The sequence below is a fragment of the Halichoerus grypus genome, chromosome X (assembly GCF_964656455.1).
Source record: "Halichoerus grypus chromosome X, mHalGry1.hap1.1, whole genome shotgun sequence".
NCBI lineage: Eukaryota > Metazoa > Chordata > Mammalia > Carnivora > Phocidae > Halichoerus > Halichoerus grypus.
In genome coordinates, this window is record NC_135727.1 from 37,287,650 (window position 1) to 37,310,252 (window position 22,603).

The 22,603-nt window shown below is 40.0% G+C and overlaps 1 protein-coding gene across 5 annotated transcripts in view; it reads left to right on the plus strand.

The window, feature by feature from the left end:
- The first annotated feature begins 17,300 nt into the window (after positions 1–17,300).
- The window catches only part of DCX (doublecortin), a 108,075-nt gene continuing 102,772 nt past the window's right edge, over positions 17,301–22,603 (plus strand). For 3 of the 5 annotated variants that reach the window (XM_078065419.1, XM_078065420.1, XM_078065421.1), the window contains exons 1-2: positions 17,443–17,610; positions 19,284–19,669. In XM_078065419.1, the coding sequence (XP_077921545.1) occupies positions 19,306–19,669 (364 nt within the window). In that variant the 5' untranslated portion in view covers positions 17,443–17,610; positions 19,284–19,305. Of the gene's footprint in view, positions 17,422–17,442; positions 17,611–19,283; positions 19,670–22,603 lie in introns of those variants that run through there. The other 2 variants (XM_036092798.2, XM_036092797.2) reach the window with 2 other exon arrangements.

A 22,603-nucleotide genomic window follows, 5' to 3' on the forward strand; every position in this document is an offset into this window, starting at 1 on the left:
TGTTTTTCCCCTTCCAGAAATTCTTTTTACTTCCTCTCAGAGCACTTCAGCGGTGTCTTCTTTATGGCACTGACCTCTTTGGACCCTGTATCGTCATATCTTTGAAGTCATTTGTTCACTTAATGCCCCACCGTGTTCCAGAAAGAATCTGAACTGATTTTGTAAGAAGAAATCAAATACAATAGATATAAATTAAAAGTGGAGTGGAAGAAAAATGAGGGTGGGAACATAAATGGAACCTGGAATGCTATTTTTATATGGTTCTTAACCTTCCTGGCAAATAGTGCCATAAGGAAAGTACTATTTTATTCATCTTTGTATTTCTTTTTTTAAAGATTTATTTATTTATTTGAGGGAGAGAGAGAGAGCATGGGGGGGGAGTGGCAGAGGGAGAGGGAGAAGTAGACTCCCCGCTGAGCAGAGCCTGACATGGGACTGGATCCCACAACCCTGAGATCATGACTTGAGATGAAACCAAGAGTCAGCTTCCCAACTGACTGAGCCACCCAGGTACCCCTCATCTTTGTATTTCTAACAAGGCCTGGCCCATTCTTTTTTTAAAAAAACAACTTCATTGAGATATAATTTATGTGTAATAAAATTCACCCATTTAAATGTAAAATTCGACAGATTTTAGTATATTCACAGAGCTGTGAAATCATCATCCCAATCCATTTTGGAAGATTTTAACCACCCCACAAAGAAACCCCATACCCATTAGCAGTCACTTCCCGTTCCCCCTACCCCTGAACCCTGACCATTAATTTGTTTTCTGTCTCTATGGATTTGCCCATTCTGGATTTTTCACGTAAATGGACTCATACAACCTATGGCCTTTTGTGTCCTCCCCCACTTAGCATAATATTTCATGGTTCATCCATGTTGTAACACATATCAGTACTTGATTTCTTTTTGTGGCCACATAATATTCCATTGTAGGGATATAACACATGCGGTTTATCCATTCATCTGTTGATAAGAATTTAGGTTTTCTCTACCATTTGGCTATTATGAATAATGCTGCTATGCACATTTGTGTACAAGTGTCTCTGTGTATGTATGTTTTCATTTTTCTTGGGCATAGACCTGGCAATGGAATTGCTGGATTATCTAGTAACTCTATGTTTAGTTATTTGAGGAACTGCCAGACTGTTTTCCATGGTGGCTGCACCATTTTACATCACCAGGGCATGAGGGTTCCAATTTCTCCACATTCTGGCCAATACTTGTCATTATCTGTCTTTATGATTCTTCCATCCTAGTGGGTGTGAAGCAGTATCTCAATTTGGTTTTGATTTGCATTTCCCTAATGACCAATGATGCTGAACCTCTTTTCATGTGCTTATTGGCCATTACGCTATCTTATTTGGAGAAATGTCTATCATATCCTTTGCTCATTTTTAATTGGGTTATTTGTTGATTTCCTTTGAGTTGCAGGAGTCTTTATATATCCTATCATACAAGTCTCTTGTCAGCTATATGATTTGCCAATGTTTTCTCCTATTCTGCAGGTTGTCTTTTTACTTTCTCTTCGAATGATGCTGTCATTTGAAGCTCAAATGTTTTTAATTTTGATAAAGTCCAAGGTATCTATTTTTTCCTTTGTCATTTCTGCTTTTGATGTTGTTTGTAAGAAGCTTTTGCTTAGGGCGCCTGCGTGGCTCAGTCAGTTAAGCGGCCAACTCTTGATTTCAGGCTCAGGTCATGATCTCGGGGTGCTGAGATGGATGGAGCCCCTCATCAGGCTCCATGCTCAGCGGGGAGTTGGAGGGAGCCTGCCTGAGATTCTCTCCCTCTCCTTCTGCCCCGCCCTCTGCTTGTGTGTGCTCTCTCTCTAAAATAAATAAATAAATCTTTACAAAAAGATTTTGTTTAACCGAGGTTCACGAATCATCCAGCCCTTTCTTGCACAGACCAGACGTGCAACTGTTTATTTACAACAACAGCTACCATCTGTTGCGTGCTTGCTTTATGCTCGACAAAACGCCGGGCGCTGTCCAGAGCGCACTGACATCAGTGATGGCAACATACTAGCTGATTTTATTGAGCTCTTATATGAACGGTGTCATTTATTCCTCGCACCAAATCTTTGAGGTAAAGAGAAATATGTCTGTTTTACAGATCGAGAAACTGAGGATCATAGACATTATTTGCATATGATGCCTAGAGTTGCTGTATCCATCTTCTGGCCACGAATCCAGCCATTGACATCAAGCTGTGAGGGACAGAAGGAGAATATGGAAAGGACCAGCTATTGATGAGATACTGAATTAAAAACCAAATAATAAGATCAACCACCACATTAATAGCTGACATTTATTGAGCACTTAACAAGAGCTATCTTGTTTAGTATCACAGCAGTTCTGGGGCCCCTGGGGGGCTCAGTCGGTTAAGCATCTGCCTTCGCCTCAGGTCATGATCCCAGGGTCCTGGGATCAAGTCCCGCATTGGGCTCCCTGCTCGGCGGGAAACCTACTTCTCCCTCTGCCCCTCTCCCCTGCTCATGATCGCTTTCTCTCAAATAGATAAATGAAATCTTTTTTAAAAAAAATCACAGCATTTCTTTGAGGAAAAAGGTACTATGACCCCACAGTGAGGCTCAGGAATGTTAAGTACTAAAGCAGACTTTATTGGTCCTTTCCACTCTTCCTCAATAATAGAACCTCGATTTTTTTCACCGTCTTTAGGGTAGTCATGATTATTTTGGGGGAAGGGGGGTGGTACTCTTGCCAATCCTGAGGAGATGAATCATGATTAATTTTAGCCAACCAGGGATCTCATTCCCCTTGCCAATAATTGATTTCTGCATGGAAATGGAACTAATCCTAGCCAATGGGACTTGAATGGAGGTCTGCTGAGGGATTTCTAGGAGAGATTTTCACTGAGAATAAAAAGACACTCATGGGAAGAAAGGTCTTTCCTGTTACTTAAAGTGGATGGTTCTGCGCATGATGCCTAGAACATCTGTAACCTCGTGGCTCATACAAGCAGACACTGATGACAAACTGGGGAGGGCAGAGGGAATACATGGAAAGCACCAGTTTCCTGATGAGCCACTGAATTGAGAACCCTGTAATTGTCCCCAGATTTGTTGTTTAAGCCACTTTTCATCAATTGTTCTTTCACTGGCAGCTATATTCATCCTGTGTATTTATCCAAATACGTAGGTAGTAAATGGCAAAACCAGGAATCAAACCAAGGTCTGTCTGACTCCAAAGTTCATGAGCTTACTCACTATATAACATGTCTCTGTTTGAATTGGTGAACTTGCAATGCAGGATTAACAGCCGGTGATATGATATCATATAAGATCCTGTAGGATAGAAATCATTTTGTATTGGTAAAGAGTATATGTATAAATTTAGAAAAGAAACTTAGAATCTTAGATGTCCTGATCCAAACTCCCATTTGGTGTAGGACTTCCCTCTTTAGCATCTCTAACTGACGATCCTTCCAGTCTACTTAATTATTTCCAGTGGAGAGGCAGTAATTGTAATGGAGAAAAGTTAGACTTTGGAATCTGAGCTGGATCTGAATCCTGACGACTACTACCTTGGCCTTTTGGAGTCTAAATTTGTAAAATGGGCGCCATAATAGTCCATCAAGGCTGTGGTGATGGTTACTACAATAAATATAAAATTTCTGAATAGATGAAATAGATTGTAGAGAGTCATTATCTCATAAGGAAGTCATTCTTCTGTTGAATGTATAGTGATTTCTTTCTCTCTTTTTTTAAAGATTTTTTATTTATTTATTTAATTTATTTATTTGACAGAGAGAGACACAGCAAAAGAGGGAACACAAGCAGGGGGAGTGGGAGAGGGAGAAGCAGGCTTCCCGCCGAGCAGGGAGCCCTATCCGGGGCTCGGTCCCAGGACCCTGGGATCATGACCTGAGCCGAAGGCAGACGCTTAACGACTGAGCCACCCAGGCGCCCCGAATGTGTAGTCATTTCTAATGAAAAGAAGTTGAGCTCCCACCCAAACACCTGGGAAGACTGGATAACAAAATCCTCCTTTTTGAGGGCTAAAGAATTTTGAAGGGTGCTAGCCGATACTAAGAATAGCAATTATACCATTCTATAGGCAGAGGAAACCTTGGGATCCCATCTGACATTTGCTCTTTTAACTCCCAAATTTGGATTATATGGAAAATTGTATTTTCCCACAAAACCACAACAGTATGTCTCACCTCATGTGTTCTTAAACTAGGATCTCAATATTCCTCCCACTGATGGAGTGGGCTTTATGTTTCTTTCCCTCAAGTCTGGGTTATGGCTTATGACTGCTCCAATCACTTACATGCAGTGGAAGTGAGGTTATCTTATTTCTGAAGCTAGTTCATCATAAAGATACAGCTTCTTTGACACAGCCACCAGGCCCAACTAGCCCACGTAGGGAGACCACATAGACAGGCTCGATATGGAGGGGACCCGAGGCCCTCAGGTGACAGGCAGCATCAACCACCAGACATGTGAGCTAGCCTCGAGGTGGCTCCAGCCGCTAGCCTCTGAGTATTCCAGGTGAGGCCCCACACATTATGGAGCATCCCTGCTGTGCCCTGTCCAAATTCCTGACCCACAGAATCCATGGCCATAATAAATGGTTGATTTACGCTTCTAAGTTTTCAGGTAATTAGTTACGTAGCCATGGCAACTGCACTAGGCGACATACACACAAAAATTCAGTAACATATCTGTAGGGTAATTTTTAACCGTAGCTCTATAAATCATAGTTAGTATTTAATATCATCACCTATGGGCTCTGAACTTTGTATCCATTATTTCATTTAATTCTTGCAAAATTCCTACAGGGTTGGCCCTATTCGTATTTACATTTTGTAGCTGAGTAAACGGAAGCTCAGTGAGATTCAGTAACTTGTTTGGAGTCATGCAGCTAATTCCGCTATGTCACATGGCTTCTTAAGAGAGAACTATATTTTAAATATGCAACAAAAGATAGAATCTCTAGGGTTTGATTACAGAAACCTTACTCAGATTTCCCATGCTTGTCCCTCCCAGCTTCCATAAAGCCACTTTCACTAAATGCCTGTAATTACTGCATTAGCTTCTAGTTGGTTTCTTTGCTTTCAGATTTTCGGGGTACAAAGTCCTCCTGTACTTTCTACCCCATTGAGCTTCCTAAAATGCCAATGTGGGTCTGTCTCTTGCCCATGTCTTTAACTTACTAGCTTCGTCCGAAAGCCCCCTTCTTTTCCAAACGACTCCATCAGGAATGCCAATTCTTCAAAGACAAGGATCTTCCACTTCCTCTTTTTCTTTTCTTTTTTTAAAAAATATTTTATTTATTTACTTGAGAGAGAGAGAGAGAGCACAAGCAGGGGGAGGGGCAGAGGGAGAGGGAACAGCAGACTCCCCGCTGAGAGGGAGCCCAATGCGGGACTCGATCCCAAGATCCTGAGATCATGATCCGAAGGTAGACGCTCAACCAAGTGAGCCACCCAGGCGCCCCACTCTTCTTCTTCTCATCGTTGCTCCCTTCCGTGCCTGCCCAGAGCCTGGCAGAGCAGAGGCTCAGGAAATACTTTGTGAAATGAAATCTCTTGAGAACACTATCGTATAGGTCAGTTTTCTGCCTTCTTTCATTTTGTTCCACACAAGGATATTTTAGACCAGGAATGGATCTCTTTCTAGAATTTGTTTCCTGGGATTTAAACTAGGCCAGTGACCAGAGACATCCCTCATGCCCTTCTAAACTTCTGGAAAAATGACCTAAGCATTCACATTCCCTTTGTTGATGTAGAGTGAGAACAGAATGTTTTGCCTGGTTTGAGCAAAAATTTTTTTGTTTAAAAATTTTATTTTATTTATTTGTCAGAGAGAGAGAGAAAGAGAGCACTCACAAGAAGGGCGAGCGGCAGACAGAGGGATTAGCAGGGTCCCCACTGAGCAGGGAACTCGATCCCAGGACCCCGGGATCGTGACCTGAGCCAAAGGCAGACGCTCAACCAACTGAGTCACCCAGGCATCCCAGTTTGAGCCAAATTTATGGGTAATACCTTTCACTGAACTGACACTTGCAAACCTTCTCCCAGGTTAGAGATAGGTTGCATCTCATATTTTTTACAATTAATTTTTAATTCTGTAAATAGTACACAAATGATTTCTCATTGTTTCTTTGACACCATTACTTTCCACAAATTATGTTTCTTTTTGCCGAAGTATATTCTCTAATAATTATTTCTAAGAGTTTCTGTGGTTGGTAAGGATTCTGGGTTCACCTCTGTCCAAAATGGCTTTATTTCTCTCTCCCACTTATATAATAGTTTGACTTGGTAATTAAATCCGAGGTTCAACATTATTTTCACTCAACAATTTGAAGATATGCTCCATTGCTTTGTCTGATGTTGCTAATGGCAAGTCTGATGTCAAACTTCTTGTTCCATTGTAGGTGATCTTTACTTATCTTTCAAGGTTTTTAGTATTTTCCCATTATCTTTGATGCACCAAAATTACACTGTGATGTGTCTAGGTTTAAAGTTTTTTTTTTTTTAATTACCATTCTTGTTTTTATAAGTCCTCCTCCTTGTCACTTAAAGGGTCCTTTCAATCTGAATATTCATGACTTCAATTCTAGGAAGTGTTTTTGTTTTGGATTTTTGTTTTGCTATTTATTCTTCAGATATTGATCCCCATCTATTCTCTTAATTTTTATTCAGTAGAACTCCTATTAGACAAATGTGGAAATTTCTTGATTGGTCTGTCCTTCATGCATCTCACTTTTTCTTTACTACTTTCCACCATTCTATCCTTTATCCTATGCTTTGGGAGAATGCATCAGTGCAATTTTCCAGCTCGATTTGATCTCTACTTGTATCCATTACAAATCTTTTTTCAGTCCATTTACTTACATTTTAATTTTATCCATGGTATTTATTTTTAAAAATTTCTTATTTTTTTCATATTTACCTGTTATTGTTTCAAAACTACTTGTTCTTTCATAGATGTGATCTCTTATCATTCTAAAATTATTATGATCATTTTATACTTATGTTCTGAGAAATTTTTCTCTCAAGACCATTTGTCTGATGAAAGTCTTTTTATTTGTTGAGTTTTTTGTCTGTATTTCATGTTATTTTCTTTGTTTAAATGTTTGATGATTCTCTTATTATATGCTTCTCTCTGTGGTTGAGATTTCTTTTTAGACTATCTGTTCTGTCTGTTTGGGCAACCTGTTTCGGAGAATAGAGGGAATAGGTAGAGCTGCTGTTTCCAATCAGAATGGGTGAGCTAGAGAACATGCCATGAGAAGGGCACCTTGATAAATCTGTGTGCCTCTCTATTTTTCATAAATGCTGCTTGGCCATTGCCCATCACCCAACATACTAGACTATCTCACTGCCTTAAGCTCCCATACTTATTGCTTTCACTTCAAGAGAGATCCCTCTGTTACTGTATGTGGTGACAAAAGGGATGGGCAAAATTTGAGTCTTCTGGCTTTTCTTCCTGGGATACTGAGTAGTTGCCTCTAAGACAGCTCCTTCGTCTTAGTTTTTACCTTTTGGCATGGAGAACTCCTGTGGTGCTTTCGTCATCTGTAAGAATACTCTACTATGCTCTCCCATGTGTGTCCCAAGCTGTGGTTTCCTTCTTTAATCAGAACCCATCTACTCCTTGTCTTTCACATGTCCCTCTCAAGAGCCTGTCAAGAGTGATTTCAAGCATGACTATGTATTGAATCATTTTTGTTGTTGTTGTTGTATCAGGCATAATAGAGAAAGGGAAGAAACTGTAAACAGTGGTGGCTCAAGAAGATATAAGCTTATTTCTCTATTACATAAACAAAGTTTGTAAAGAAGTTTCTCAGGGATGATATGGTTGCCCCATGATCACCAGGCTTCCGTCTATCTTGTCATTCTGCCATTCTCAAAACCTGCCTTCCACTTCCAGGTGCAACATGGCTGCTTGCACACAAATCATATCATTCACGTTTCAGCCAGTAGGGAGAAGGAAAGGCAAAGAAGGGGGTCATCCCTCCCTCTATGGGTACTTCTTATATGTTGTACGTGATACTTCTATATTCTGGGAGTCTGTATTTTTACAGATAATACATATAAAAAAAATAAATACATATAAATGTATTTTTATACACACCATGCATACTGCAAGGAAATTTACATATGATGTTTCATTTATTCCTTAAAACAACCCTTATATTATCCTTATTTTATAGATAAACTCCACTAATTTGCTCAAGGTCATACAAGGAATAACTGGGATCCCAAGTCAGATCTGACTCCAAAGTTTACCTTATTAGGTTCTTTCCACTATGCCTTTGGCTATACATTAGAATGACTAGGGTAGCTTTAAAAAGTATTAATGCTTGGGAACTACACCAGATCAATTAAATCACAGTCAAGAATAGTTTGAAAAGCCTCCCATTTGATTCTATTGTGAAGGCAGAGTTGAGTACTACTGCACTTTCTAACTAGTTTTTTTCTCTCTTCTTTTCTTTGCCTGTGTATGCTTTATATCAAATATTTTGATTACCTGATTGCTAACTCTGCTTATGTTTTTACATGTCTGTGTAATTTTTCATTATTTTGAAGAAATACTGACAACTCATATTTGATTCAAACTAAATAAGTCATTGAGAAATATATCAGACATGCAAAAGTATACAGATTTTGAAAATCTATATACTCAATCATATTAACAGATTACAGAAGAAAAAAATCACGTGATCAAATCAATACATGCAGAAAAAACATTTGACAAAATTCAACATCCATTCATTATTTTTTTTGAAAGCCCTCAGAAAACTCTAGGAATAGAGAAGAATTTGCTCCATTTGATAAAGAACATCTACCAAAAAAAAAAAAAAAGAAGAAGAACTTACAGTTAGTATCACACTTAATGATGAGAGGGCTAAATGTTTTCCAGCTAAAGACTGGGAACAAGTTAAGGATGTCCATTCTTACCACTGCTCTTCAATATAGAACTATAAGAAGATTTGGCCTCAGGCAATAAGGCAAAAAATGAAATAAAAGGTATTCTGATTGGAAAGGAATAAAGCCATCTCTTTTTGCAGATGACATGATCTACATAGAAAATCACAGGACAATTACAAAAAAACTTGTGGAGCTAATAAGTGAATTCAGCACATTTGCAAAGCGTCAGGTCAATATACAAAAATCAATTGCATTTCTATTTACTAACAACGAACATGCAGAAAGCAAAATTTTAAGTATAATACCATATACAATCCTTTAAAAAATCTTAGGGATATATCAACAAGACATGTATAGGATGTGTATGCTGAAAATTATAAAACATTGAGGAAAGAAATCAAAGAAGATATAAATAAATGGAGAGACATGTCATGTACATGGATTGGAAGACTCAATATAGAAAGACGTCAATTCTCTTCTAACTGGTAGATAGGTTTAACCCAATTCCTATCAAAAATCTTGCTGAGGTATTTGATAGATACAGACAAGATTATAAAATTTCTATGGAAAGGCAAAGGACCTAGAATAGCCAAAACAATTTGGAAAAGAGTAAAATGGGAGAAATCAGTTTACCTGATTTCAAAACCTTTTTTATAGTTACAGTAATCAGGATGGTTTGATATTGGAGGAGGGATAGACACAGAAATCCGTGGGCTAGAATAGAGAACACAGAAATAGACTCACATAAATATATTCAATTGACTTTTGATGAAGGTGAAAAAACAACTCAATGGAGGAAAGATAATCTTTTTAACGAATGGTGCTGGAGCAACTACACAGCCATAGACAAAAAATATGAACTACAATCTAAACTTCACAGCTTAAACAAAAATGAACTCAAAATGGATCTTAGATTTAAATGTAAAGCATACATCTATAAAACTTTTAGAATATAACATAGGAGAAAACTTCAGGACCTAGGCTTTATGAAGAGTTCTAGACACAACACCAAAAGCACAATCCATAAACAACAAAAGACTGCCAATAGCCAAAGCAATCTTGAGAAATTGTTGGAGATAAGAATAAAGCTGGAGATAACATGCTCCTGGATTTCAAACTATACCACATAGCTAGAGTAATCAAAACAGTATAGTACCGACACAAAAACACACAGACCAATGGAACAAAACAGAGAGCCCAGAAAGAAACCCAAACTTATATGGTCAATTAATCTATGACAAAGGAGGCAAGAATATACAATGGGGAAAAGACAGTTTCTTCAGTAAATGGTGCTGGGAAAACAGACAGCTACATGTAAAGGAATGAAACTGGACCACCTTCTAACACCACACACAAAAGTAAACTCAAAATGGATTAAAGATCTAAATGTGAGATCTGAACCATAAAAGTCCTAGAAGAAAACACACGTAGTAACTTCTCTGACATTAGCAACGTTTTTCTAGATAGGTCTCCTAAAGGCAAGGGAAACAAAAGCAAAAATAAACAAATGAGACTACATCAAAATAAAAAAGCTTCTGCACAGCAAGGGAAACCATCAGCAAGACAAAAAGGCAATCTAATGAATGGGAGAAGATATTTGCAAATGATCTATCCAGTAAGGGGTTAATATCCAAAATATATAAAGAACTTATGCAACTCAACACCAAAAAAACCCCAAACAATCCTATTTAAAAAATGGGCAGAGGACATGAATAGACATTTTTCCAAAGAAGACATCCAGATGGCCAATAGACACATGAAAAGATGCTCAACGTCACTAACTGTCAGGGAAATTCAAAGCAAAACCACAATGAGGTATCACCTTACACCTGTCAGAAGGCTAGAATAATAATAATAAAAAAATAAATGACAAGCTTTGGCGAGGATGTGGAGAAAAAGGAACCCTTGTGCACTGTTGGTGGAAATGTAAGTTAGTGCAGCCCCTGTGGGAAACAGTGTGGAAGGGCACCTGGGTGGCTCAGTGGGTTAAGCGTCTGCCTTTGGCTCAGGTCATGATCCCAGAGTCCCGGGATCGAGTCCTGGAATCCAGCCCCAAATCAGGCTCCCTGCTCAGTGGGGAGTCTGCTTCTCCCTCTGCCCCTCACCCTGCTTGTGTTCTCTCTTTCTCGCTCTTGCTCTCGTGCTCTCTCTCAAATAAATAAATAAATAGTAAAATCTTTTAAAAAGAAAACAGTATAGAGTTGCCTCAAAAAGTTAAAAATAGATAGACCATATAATCCAATAATTCCACTACTAGGTATTTACACAAAGAAAATGAAAAAATTTATCTGAAAAGATAGAGGCACCCTTATGTTTATTGCAGCATTATTTATAATAGCCAAGACATGGAAACAACCCAAGTGTCCATTGATAGGTGAATGGATAAGGAAGATGTGGTACACACACACACACACACACACACACACACACACACACCCCTATAAAAAAAGATGAGATCTTGCCATTTGCAACAACATGGATGGACCTAGAGGGCGTTATGCTAAGTGAAATAAGTCAGACTGAGAAAGACAAATAACGTGTGATTTCACTCATATGTTGACTCTAAAAAACGAAACAAATGAATACACAAATGAAAAGCAGAATCAGATCTATAAACACAGAGAACAAACTGATGGGGAGATGGGCAAAATGGGTAAAGGAGAACGGGAGATACAGGCTTCCAGTTATGGAATGAATTAGTCACGGGAATAAAAGTTACAGCATAGAGAATATAGTCAATGCCATTGTAATAGCATTGTATGGTGACAGATGGGAGCTACAGTTGTGGTGAGCAGAGTATAACGTATAGAGGTGTTGGATCACTAGATTGTACACCTGAAACTAACGTAACCTTGTGTGTCAACTATACTCAAATAAAAAATCTTTTTAAAAAGCACAATCCTTAAAAAATAAATTACGACTTGCGCTCTATGGAAGACCATGTCAAGAGGATGAAAAAACAAGCAACAGTCTGAGAGAATATATTTGCAAACCACATATCTGACAAAGGACATATCTAGAATATATAATAAACTCTCAAAACTCAACATTAAAAAATGGGGGTGCCTGGCTGGCTCTGTTGGTGGAGCAGGAGACTCTTGATCTCGAAGGTTCTAAGTTTGAGTCCCATGTTGGGTGTAGAGATTACATAAAAATAAAATCTTTAAACAAACAAACCAACCTGGCAATTCAATTCGGAAATGAGCAAAAGGCACAGAGTCATCTCCCTGAAGAAGATACACAGTTGGAAAATAAGCACATGAAAGATATTCAACACTATGACGCATTAGGGAAATGCAAATTAAAACCATAAAGGGATATCGCGACACATCTATTAGAATGGCTAAAATAAAAATCTCAAATGCTGGTGAGGATGCACTGGAACTGGGTCTCTCATACATTGCTGGTGAGAAAGTAAAATTTTAAGTCACTCTGGAAGAAAGTTTAGCAGTTTCTTATAAAATTAAACATACAAGTATCATATGACTCTGCAATTGCTCTCCTGGGCATTTCATTACCAGAGAAATGAAAACTTATGGCTGCGCAGAAATCTGTGCATCACCACTTACACTTAACGCTCATTTATTCTATTTTACTGTGTATAACATTCCACGTATGAATAACCACTGATCAAATTAGTATGCCGATGATGGGCATTTGGGTTGTTTTCATTTTTCCACATTTCAAATAATACTTTTATAAATGTCCTTGTAATGGTCTCTTTGAACCCATGTGTGAGCATTCCTCTTGCATGGGTATCTAGGAATGAAATTTCTGGGTCCTAGATTGATACCTACTTTCAAATCTACTAGCTACTGCCCAAAACTGCTCTCCAAAATTGTACCAATTTATGTTTCCTTCAACATTGTATGAGTTCCAGCTGTTTTTTTGTCTTCGTCATATTTAAAAAATTTCTACCAATCTCACAGTTGCAAAATACGTAATTTCTGTTTTAACTTGGATTTCCCTAGTTATGTGTGAGGTTGAGCATATTTTCACATGTTTATTGGCCATTCCAGGTTTCCTCTCCTATGAACAACCTGGACTAATCCTTCGCTCATTTATTTTTTCTATTGGAGCTTTGCCTTTGCCTTATTGATATAACTTTATATTATATATTTCAGGACATTAATCCTTGTTTGTTATATAAAATTCAAATATCTTTTCTCAATTTGTTACTTATCTTTTAATGCTTGAATGCTGTCTTTCACCTTCAGATGCTTTAAATTTTCATGTAATCAAATTTACAAATATTTTCCTATGAGATTTCTGCTTTTTCGTCTTGGTTAAAAAAAGTCTTTTTTTTTTAAACCACAAAGATTTAAAGAGAATCTCCCATATTTTAGTCTAATAATTGTAAAGTTCTGTTCTTTATATTCAGGACTTTAAGACATCTGGAGTTTATTTTATGTATGGTGTGAGGTGTGGATCTAATTTAATTTTTTTCCATATGAAAGTTAATTGTCCCAAACCATCTATTGAATATTCCATGCTTCCCTTACTGAATCCAATTTAAAAATCCCCAAACCTACTATGTGTTAGACATTGTTCTTGGCATTTTGAATACAGTATTAAAAACAAACAGGGGTGCCTGGCTGGCTCAGTCAGTTAAGGGTCCGACTCTTGATTTCAGCTTAGGTCATGATCTCAGGGTCATGAGATCGAGCCCCACAGGGTTCTGCACTCAGTGAGGAGTCTGCTTGAGACTCTCTCCCTCTGCCTCTGCCCTTCTTCCCTCTCATACACACACACACACACACTCTCTCTCTCTCTCTCAAATAAATAAATAAACCCTAAAAAATAAAAACAAACAAAAATATTACTATTGGTATGGTGAATTGTATTTTATTAAAGCTGTTAGAATATTCCTGCCCTTGTGGAGCTTATATTCTACTTGGCAAGATATATAATAAACATAATAAATAGGTATATTAGGTAGTATGCTGGAAGACGATAATTGTTATGGAAAAAACAGAGCAGGATAAAGTAAATTGGGACTGCTTCCTTGAGCGGGAAAGTTGTAACTTTAAATAGGGTGGTCTATGTTGGCCTTGTCGAGAAGTTGCTATTGGGGCAAAGATTTGAAAGAAGTGAAGGAGATGCCCTATGAGTATTTGAGGGAAAATAAAAACTAATACTTTTACCATATATACTATGTGCCAGGGTTTGTTCCAAGCACTTTACATATATTTACTCATTTAACCCTTATAATAACAGATATTTCACAACAACCGATATTTATGAATTTCACAAAAATTTCTGTTGGGGTTTTTATCGGATTTCCTTCATATATATAGATTACTTTGGGGAGGGTTGACACCCTTACAACATTGCCTCTTGCCATCCATAAGCATGGTCTGGTTCTACATTTATTCAGTTTCTTTTATGTTCCTCAATCATTTTATGATTTTCTCAATAAAGGTTCTGTACACATTTGTTAGATTTATTCCTATGTACTTTATTGTTTTGTGGTCCCCGTAAACAGTTTGTATATATTTTCAACTTCGCTTCCTGTTGCTTACCCTGCGCCACCCCAGATCCTACTCTCTGTGGTTTTTTTTTTTTTTAGGTAATGTACTCTAGTGATTGTGTGTGTGTGCGTGTGTGTGTGTGTGTGTGTGTGATGAATGGTCTTGCTACCTGACCCTGCTCTTTAAGCTGAGTTTGATTAACCCAGACAGACCACAACATATCAAGAACGATCTAAGCCCTTCCCCTTCATGATTTTTGCAAGATACGTATTCTTGTCCTGTCTCCTCAATGAGTCTTTAAGCTCCCTGGGGGCAGTGAGTGTGAGCACATGGGAATGACTCAAAAAGGTCTTACTGCTACTTTTCCCACAATGGGGTTGCTGTACTTTTTCTTCAATTTCTTCACTCCATTGAGCCCTCAACCATGACTCTCCCTTGATCTTCAAAGTTGACTTCCATACATAAAGATGCTCCCTGGACTCACGCCTGAGCTCTTCTTTTCTGTCAGTGATTCCTCTCCTTTCAGGAAGTGAAAGAAAAATCTTGATGAGTAGCTGAGAGCTCTTTGAGAGAAAATATGTTTGTGAGATGATCTAGCCCAGTTTTTGCAAAAGGTTGATCCACAAAACATTAGTTTATGAGATGCCCTGGAAAAAGAGGTTCTGAGCTTTTTAAAAATTTTTATTTATTTATTTGAGAGATTGAGAGAGAGAAAGAGAGAGCACAGCAGGGGGAGTGTCAGAGGGAGAGAGAAGCAGGCTCCCCGCTGAGCAGGGAGCCGGAAGCTGGGCTCCATCCCAGGACCCTGGATCCTGACCTGAGCCGAAGGCAGACGCTTAACGACTGAGCCATCCAGGTGCCCCTGAGTTGTTGCTGTTGTTTTTAAAGCAGGAAGCCCTTTTTACTAAATTGCTTTTTTGAGACAAATGTCATATTTTATGCATATTAAAGGAGAAGTTTTATGGTAAAGAAAACAAACTTTGTTTATCCCCCCACTTTTTAAAAATTTTTGACCAAAGAACCATTTTTGTTTGTTTGTTTTTAAAGACCACTTGTTAACATCCACATACCTCACACAGGGAAACCTTGATCTTGTTCACCCATCTGCTCTTTGATGGATATAAACAAACGAAATCATCTACCCCAGACTGTCTCCTAAAGACATTTTGCGGCTTCCACAGTAGTGTTGCAAAGCCTATATCATGAGGAAATCCCTTCTAAAATCTATTCTAAATCCTTTATGTTTTTTTATCATCCCATCTATTCTTCTATCCTCCCCAGAAAATAAAAAAAAATTGAGTCCCAATACAAAACCGATCACCGTATATTTATGAAACGCTTATGATGTGCAATAAAAATATTAAGACATTCAGGGACGCCTGGGTGGCTCAGTCGGTTAAGCATCTGCCTTCAGCTCAGGTCGTGATCCCGGGGTCCTGGGATTGAGTCCCGTGTAGGGCTCCTTGCTCAGCAGGAAGCCTGCTTCTCCCTCTGCCTGTCGCTCCCCCTGCTTGTGATCGCTTGCTCTCTCTCTGACAAATAAATAAATAAAATCATTAAAAAAAAATTAAGATATTCACCTTGCTGGACAAGGAAGCTACAACCATTGTCTGGAATTTCCTATTTCCCTGCCCTTATTCCTTGATATGTGTCTGCCCTTGACCTGAATAACCCTGATCTTTCTGAAGATGGCCACAGTGTAAGGCAGAAACAAATGGAAGAGAACACACTGGACACAGGCGACCCTCTGAGGTTGTTATTTAGAAGCCAGAAGAACAGCAGCAAAGTGGGCAGCCTTGACTAGGCAGGTTGCGCACGGAGGCTGTCTACCTCACTAACACAGAGATCTTAGACTTGCTTTGCCAACACCTTCCCAAAAAGGAATGTCATTTTTTTAATCCCACTTTGAGGCATCTTACAGTAAAACACATGCACCAAAAAATGCTTCACCTACTCAACAGCTATATCTAAAAAGGAAGGTTAATTGTATTAGGAATCAGATAGAAGATCATTAAGGAGCCTGCTATTAGCTCTGAGCTTTCTGGAAGCCAAGTGACAATGGAGTCATGGTAGGTCAAGACTCTACCTGTTAATACACGTAGTCTCAGTTGTGAAGATGGTAGCCCGCCCCTCCTTTACTCTCTCACCTTTCTCTTCTTTTGTCTTATAGTTTGATCTGATTTAATAAATTTAATGTGGTTGCTTCCTTCCCTTTTCTAACATATTTGATATAAAGAAGACATTTTGTAACCAATAGGAAATTTGAGGAGCCATTAATATTCATCTTGTAGCCATCAGACTCACTTCACATGGAAACGTCTCTGGGTTGGATTCAAACTCACAAACTCTCATAGGTAAACGCCACAGATCCCATTAACCAGATTATTACAGCAAGCTAAAAGGTCTTTGGGGTCCTTTTTCCGACATCATCCCCCAGGAAATTCTGGAACTCTTTTCCCTTGTCTTGTCCTTTTTGTTCTTCCTCGTAGTCTACTCCACTGACCTTAATTCAAAAACGACCAATTGTTGGATGCATGAACTAAGGATGCCTTCAAGAACGTTCAGGTTTGATTGTTTTGTCTCAAGAAGGTGAGAGGAAGAGAGCTACAATTTCTAAGAAGCCTGGTTTGACTACCTGAGTCTGATCCCCAGGCAGATTAGGCCAAGGTTTTGGCCAAGTGAAATTGCCAATTCCTTTTAAAAAGGGGGTGTGGGGGGACTAGCACATTGCTCATTAGAACATTCTGCACTTGCCTCTGCAATCTTTTTGCTACCCTGCAATTTCCTGTCGGTTATAAATGAAACCTTTCTAGCTGTTAATGCAGCCTGAGAATTGAAAAAAAAAGAGCATGTAATTAATCATAGGAGTTGGGGGGATTCACTAAGCCTGAGTTATAGGGGAGAAGCTGGACAAGGCACTAGGACCTAGAAGGCATCTATCCACCCTGGCAGGAATTTCTTGCTTGGAGCTCAGACAACAAAGGCATAGAGAGATTGGTTTTCTTTCTCTCAGCATCTCCACCCAACCAGCAGAAAACCGGTGAGTGGGGCTTTCGGTGATTTTCAGGCAGAATGTAACAGATGCCAAGCGGGAAAAGCACAAGGCAACACACTTGCTCTAACCCTCTCTCCCTTTCTCTCCTTCTCCTTTTTTTTTTCTTAAATTTTATTTTGCCTTATTCTATCGGATTTTTTCCTAAGCCTCTACCTGGGATTTTCCTTTGGAAAAGTGAGTTTGATGTTCATTTGTTTTCACTGTGTTGTTGATTTAGAATAATACCACCCGTGATCCTAAAGCAAAGCCAAGTGTTACTGGCATGCCTGGGGAAATGCTTGCTACTCGTCTTGAGGAAGTGGGGTCTCTCACCCCTGCAGGTTGTCTGACGGAGACAAAGCTGAGCTCAGCACAGGTCATGGTGACATTGGAGGAAAAGGGGGATAGAGCCTGGCAAGCCTCCTAGGCACCAGTCCTCCTTTATCTCCTGTCCTCCTGGTCCCTTGCAAATATCTCGATGTGGCAGTGTGTAGCAGCTGAGCCCTGCTGGCTCTGAGTCTTTTTATCCCCATCTGTGAGATGCATGTTAATAGTTGGGTTCCTAGGCTGTGGTCACTACCTTTGCTAATGCTTGAGGCTTCTGTTGTGTTTGGTTTCATGTTTTGATTTCTCTCCTTTTTTCCTCCCTCCCTTCCTTCCTCCCTTCTTCCTTCCTTCCTTCCTCCCTTCTTCCTTCCTTCCTCTTCCTTCCTTCCTTCCTTTCTTTCTTTCTTTCTTTCTTTCTTTCTTTCTTTCTTTCTTGTTCAGCAGAAGAGGAAAAAACAAATCTGACAAATGACCATCTTTTGCCTCAGCTAATGCACCTGGGCAATAGATAAGTTTGGGGGTGAATTGCTGTTGTGAGGGGCAAAATGCCCCTTCGGTCAGGGTAGAAATCCAGAACAATGAAAGGTGTGCTTGTTTCGAAAGGTCCCATATGCTTTCCAGGGACTCATTGGGGAATCTTTCAACAATTAAATTATTCCATTAAGGGGTGGGGCTGCCTCGTTGGGGAGGGATAAAGCACATATTAAAAAAAAAAGAAGAAAGAAAGAAAAGGATTTTGTGACCAAATGGTACCAGGGGGAAAGCAGAGCTAATAACTTGTTAAATAACTGATTTTTCTAATCCTTTTTTTTCCAGCTTATTTCTTATGATTGTCGGATAGCTGCACCAGCTTGGTGGGGAAAGGGTTTGATGAATAGCACAAAGACACTAGCTATTCTCTGGAGGCTGTCCCTTTAAAGGAGAATTCTGGTTTATTGGGGGGGGAGGGGAGGCACACATTAGAGTAGGAAAGGGGGTTTGGAATAAAATGAAAAACCTTCCCCTCCCGTCGTCATTTTACTGAAGCACAAAGATTGCTTCCTAAACTGGAGATGCTAACCTCAGCCAGCGCCTTCTATTCTCTTCAAGGGGATTCTGTCAGGCTAAGGATTCATTTACAACTGTGAGTCATGTGGGCATGTGTGAGGAAACAGATGCCAGTTTTAATGTATTTAGCCTGAAGTTACAATTTGATAGGACCCACTGTCAAGAAGTCCCAGGATTTCAAGCGATTTCAGAATCCCTCCCTCTCCCCTGTTTGGAACAGTGCCCAGAGTGCCTCCCTCCCTATCTCTTACCCCACCCCCCCCAACACCAGCACCCCCCCCAGCCCCTCCTTCTTCTCTATTAAAATCAATATTCCTGCAGGTCAGGGGCAAGCAGCAGATGGGTCACAGGCTTTTTTCAACCAGTTCTTTCTACAAGCAGCAGATTGCAGAACTGGATCTGACTAATATTTGAATTCCTTTCTTTTTTTTTTTCTTCCTCCCTCCCCCTTTTTCTTTGCCTCTTTCCACCCCCCCCCCTTGTCCCACACTCAGGTCTCTGAGGTTCCACCAAAATATGGAACTTGATTTTGGACATTTTGACGAAAGAGATAAGACATCCAGGAACATGCGAGGCTCACGAATGAATGGGCTGCCCAGCCCCACTCACAGTGCCCATTGTAGCTTCTACCGAACCAGAACCTTGCAGGCACTGAGCAATGAGAAGAAAGCCAAGAAGGTACGTTTCTACCGCAATGGGGACCGCTACTTCAAGGGGATTGTGTACGCTGTGTCCTCTGACCGTTTTCGCAGCTTCGACGCCTTGCTGGCTGACCTGACTCGATCTCTGTCTGACAACATCAACCTGCCTCAGGGAGTGCGTTACATTTACACCATTGATGGATCCAGGAAAATCGGAAGCATGGATGAACTGGAGGAAGGTAATGCAAGGGTGGTGGCTCTTGGTGGGAGGTGGCATCCTTGGCCGTGCTTACATCTCTTGGAGTACCCTGAAAAAAAGATTCGGGAATGGATTTGTCAGAACGCCAGGTTGATGCTGCGACTGCTGAGTCCATAGGCATTGACGGGGCCATTAGCCATTATCCTACTCGGCCTTTAGCCTCTGCTGGCGTTGAAGCGTGGATGGTGGGGACAATGCATTGTGCTTATCTGCCAGGGTATACAAAGGAAAATCTGAATTGTGTCATTTACTCTAGATCTTGTTCATAATTAATTCTAAGTAGCATTATTGAGGCAGACCACGAACTCATTAGGACTGTAAAATGAGGAAGGAACTTCGGTCGGGTTCACAGAAAGATAGCCAAATATCCTTTGGACTGCTTGTGCATTGCGACGCATGGAAATACGCCCCCTAAAAGCAGGACTTCCTGGTCCTATTCACAAAGGATTATACTTTTAGGTAAGTGGTCACTGCTCAGCTGTCGCTTCTAAAAAGCCCACTCCAGGGTGTGTCCCTAAGGCTGAGGTCATTGTGAGAAATACCAAAGAAAGCTGGAGGTATGTCTGGTATTTTAATAAAGACTCTTCCTATTAGAATAGGAACTGACTCACTGCACCTAAATCCCTTTAAAGCCTTTCTAGACTTCGGTTTTACAATTGAATGTTATGATGAGGTTGCTGAGAACCCAACAACCTGTGTACCCACTAAAAAATAAGGGAAGTCTCAGCTCTTACCAAAGCCTGCTCATCCACGACGCATTTTTTTTTTTTTTTTTTTTTTGTGGTTATTTAGAAAATAGATCTTGGGACAGGTGCTTAATATTTTACTGTGTCAAGTCACTCATATTGTGGATGCCTCCCTATGCCCATCTTTAAATGGCTATAACATGTAACCAACTGATAATACAAATGGCCCTCCCCCTGGCCTCTCCCCAACTTTCTAGCCCTCCCTCCGCCCCCCTTCCATTCCCTGAGCACAGGTGAGTTTAGAGCAGGCAAATCTCTCGGGAAACCAAATTATGAAACAGCCAACAGGGAATGGGAATCAGCACATTAAATGACTTGGTGTGGGAGGGCCCCGCCTCCGCTTCACTGCTTCTAGGTTTCTTGTGCTCTTAGACAAAGGAGCATGAGGGCTTCCCTTGCACGAGACCATGTTCTTGCACATTGCTGCTGTTTCTCAAGTCAGGTCAACTGATTTGGGGCCAGTTCCTTATAAGCGACAGTGTCCCTACGGCTACTGGATCTGGGTCTCAGGGTTCAAGTCTGAGGTTTTTCCCCATAGCTGACCTTGAAAAGCAACGCTGAGAAGGCTTAGAATATTGGATCATGTGCTGGATGGCCAGGCAGAGGTTAATCCTAGGCTTTTTCTGCACATTGAAGGATTGACTATCCTAGCCCATGTCTTGAAGGAGAGTAAGGGCAAACTGGAAGGACTTGGAGTGAGGTTGAGGGAGCTGTCCAACAGAGTAATTGATATGCTATGTGTCTTTTGTCACCGTGCAATACATATCTCGGGTGAATTTGAGGGGTGTCTCTGGAATAATTGTCACAAACAAAGCACCTTGAATCACCCAGTGTGTCCTCATTTCCCCTAGCTGTGATTTTTTAAAGACCGTGACAGATGCCAGGGCAGAATTCTGAACCCAGGGACATTGTATTCAGAGTAGGAATTAAAATGTTCTTGTGTCTGATATAAGAGAAGTATCATGCACACATTTCCCCCCACAAATCCATTTTTTTAACACACCTTGCTCAAGGACAAGCCCTTGATACTGATTTTTCTTCCTGGATATGTGTGTGTGTGTGTGTGTGTGTGTATGTTTTGTGATAATCTCAGTTCAAAATAGATAATAAATGTAATTTTGAAGACTGCACCCTCTCTCCTGACCCTTTTGAGTCCTGCTAGATTGGATTCCTCCCCTGGGTGCATGGTAGTACTTCCTGGGTATGTAGAATGTAAATAAGGTTCAGTTGCATTTATTCATGTATCATCTACAACCACAAGCTGCAGTGGGCCTCAACCCCCTCCCAGTCTTGAGTACTGCCTCTGCAGTCAAGGAAATTCTGGGGTATCTCTAGGCTAGTTCTGAGAAATGTGTCCAGTTTTCCCACTGCTGCAGAGTCAGATGGGAAAGGGCACTGGGATAAGGAAGATAAAGAGGAAAAAGCCTTTTCTCACCTGTTTTGTCCTCTGGAACTACTCTTCTAGGAATGGAGGACAGAAGTCCCTCACTTCGTTCACCATTGGAAGAGGTTGAATGAAAGATTAAAAACATTCATACACATTGCTCCCCAAGAGACTTCACACTGGAAAAGTTTGGAAAGATCCCTGATGAAGAATGAGAGGCAGTGGGTTCTAGTCTTAGAGGCAGAAAGTTATCACAGGAAAAGAAGTCTTTGGAATCAGATTTGTTGCCAATCCAAGATCTGCCACCTGCTAGCTCGTGTGACCTTGGGGAAACCAGTTAGACTCCCCGAGCCTCAGTTTTTCATCTGTAAAGTGGGAATAACTGCTTTGAGGATTAAATAAGACAATGGATATGAGGTGGTTACTATTATGCCTGGCATACAGTAACACTCAGTAAAGGGTATCTACGATGGTTGAGTTGTCCTAGTTTATAGCCGGTTAGCTACATGACCATAGGTCTATCCTTATCATCACTGTGAATTACTTTCTCTTTTTTAAAACAGCATTTTTGAAAAAAACAACCATTTAAAGGTATAATTTGCGTAACATAAAAATCACCCATTTAAGCGTACAATTCAATGATTTTTAGAAAATTTACCAAGTGGTACAACCATCATCATAATCTAATTTTAGATCATTTTATTCACCCCAAAAAGGAACCCTGTACCAATTAGCTGTCACTGCCCATTTCCCTCATTGTCTCCAACCCTAGGCAACAATTTAC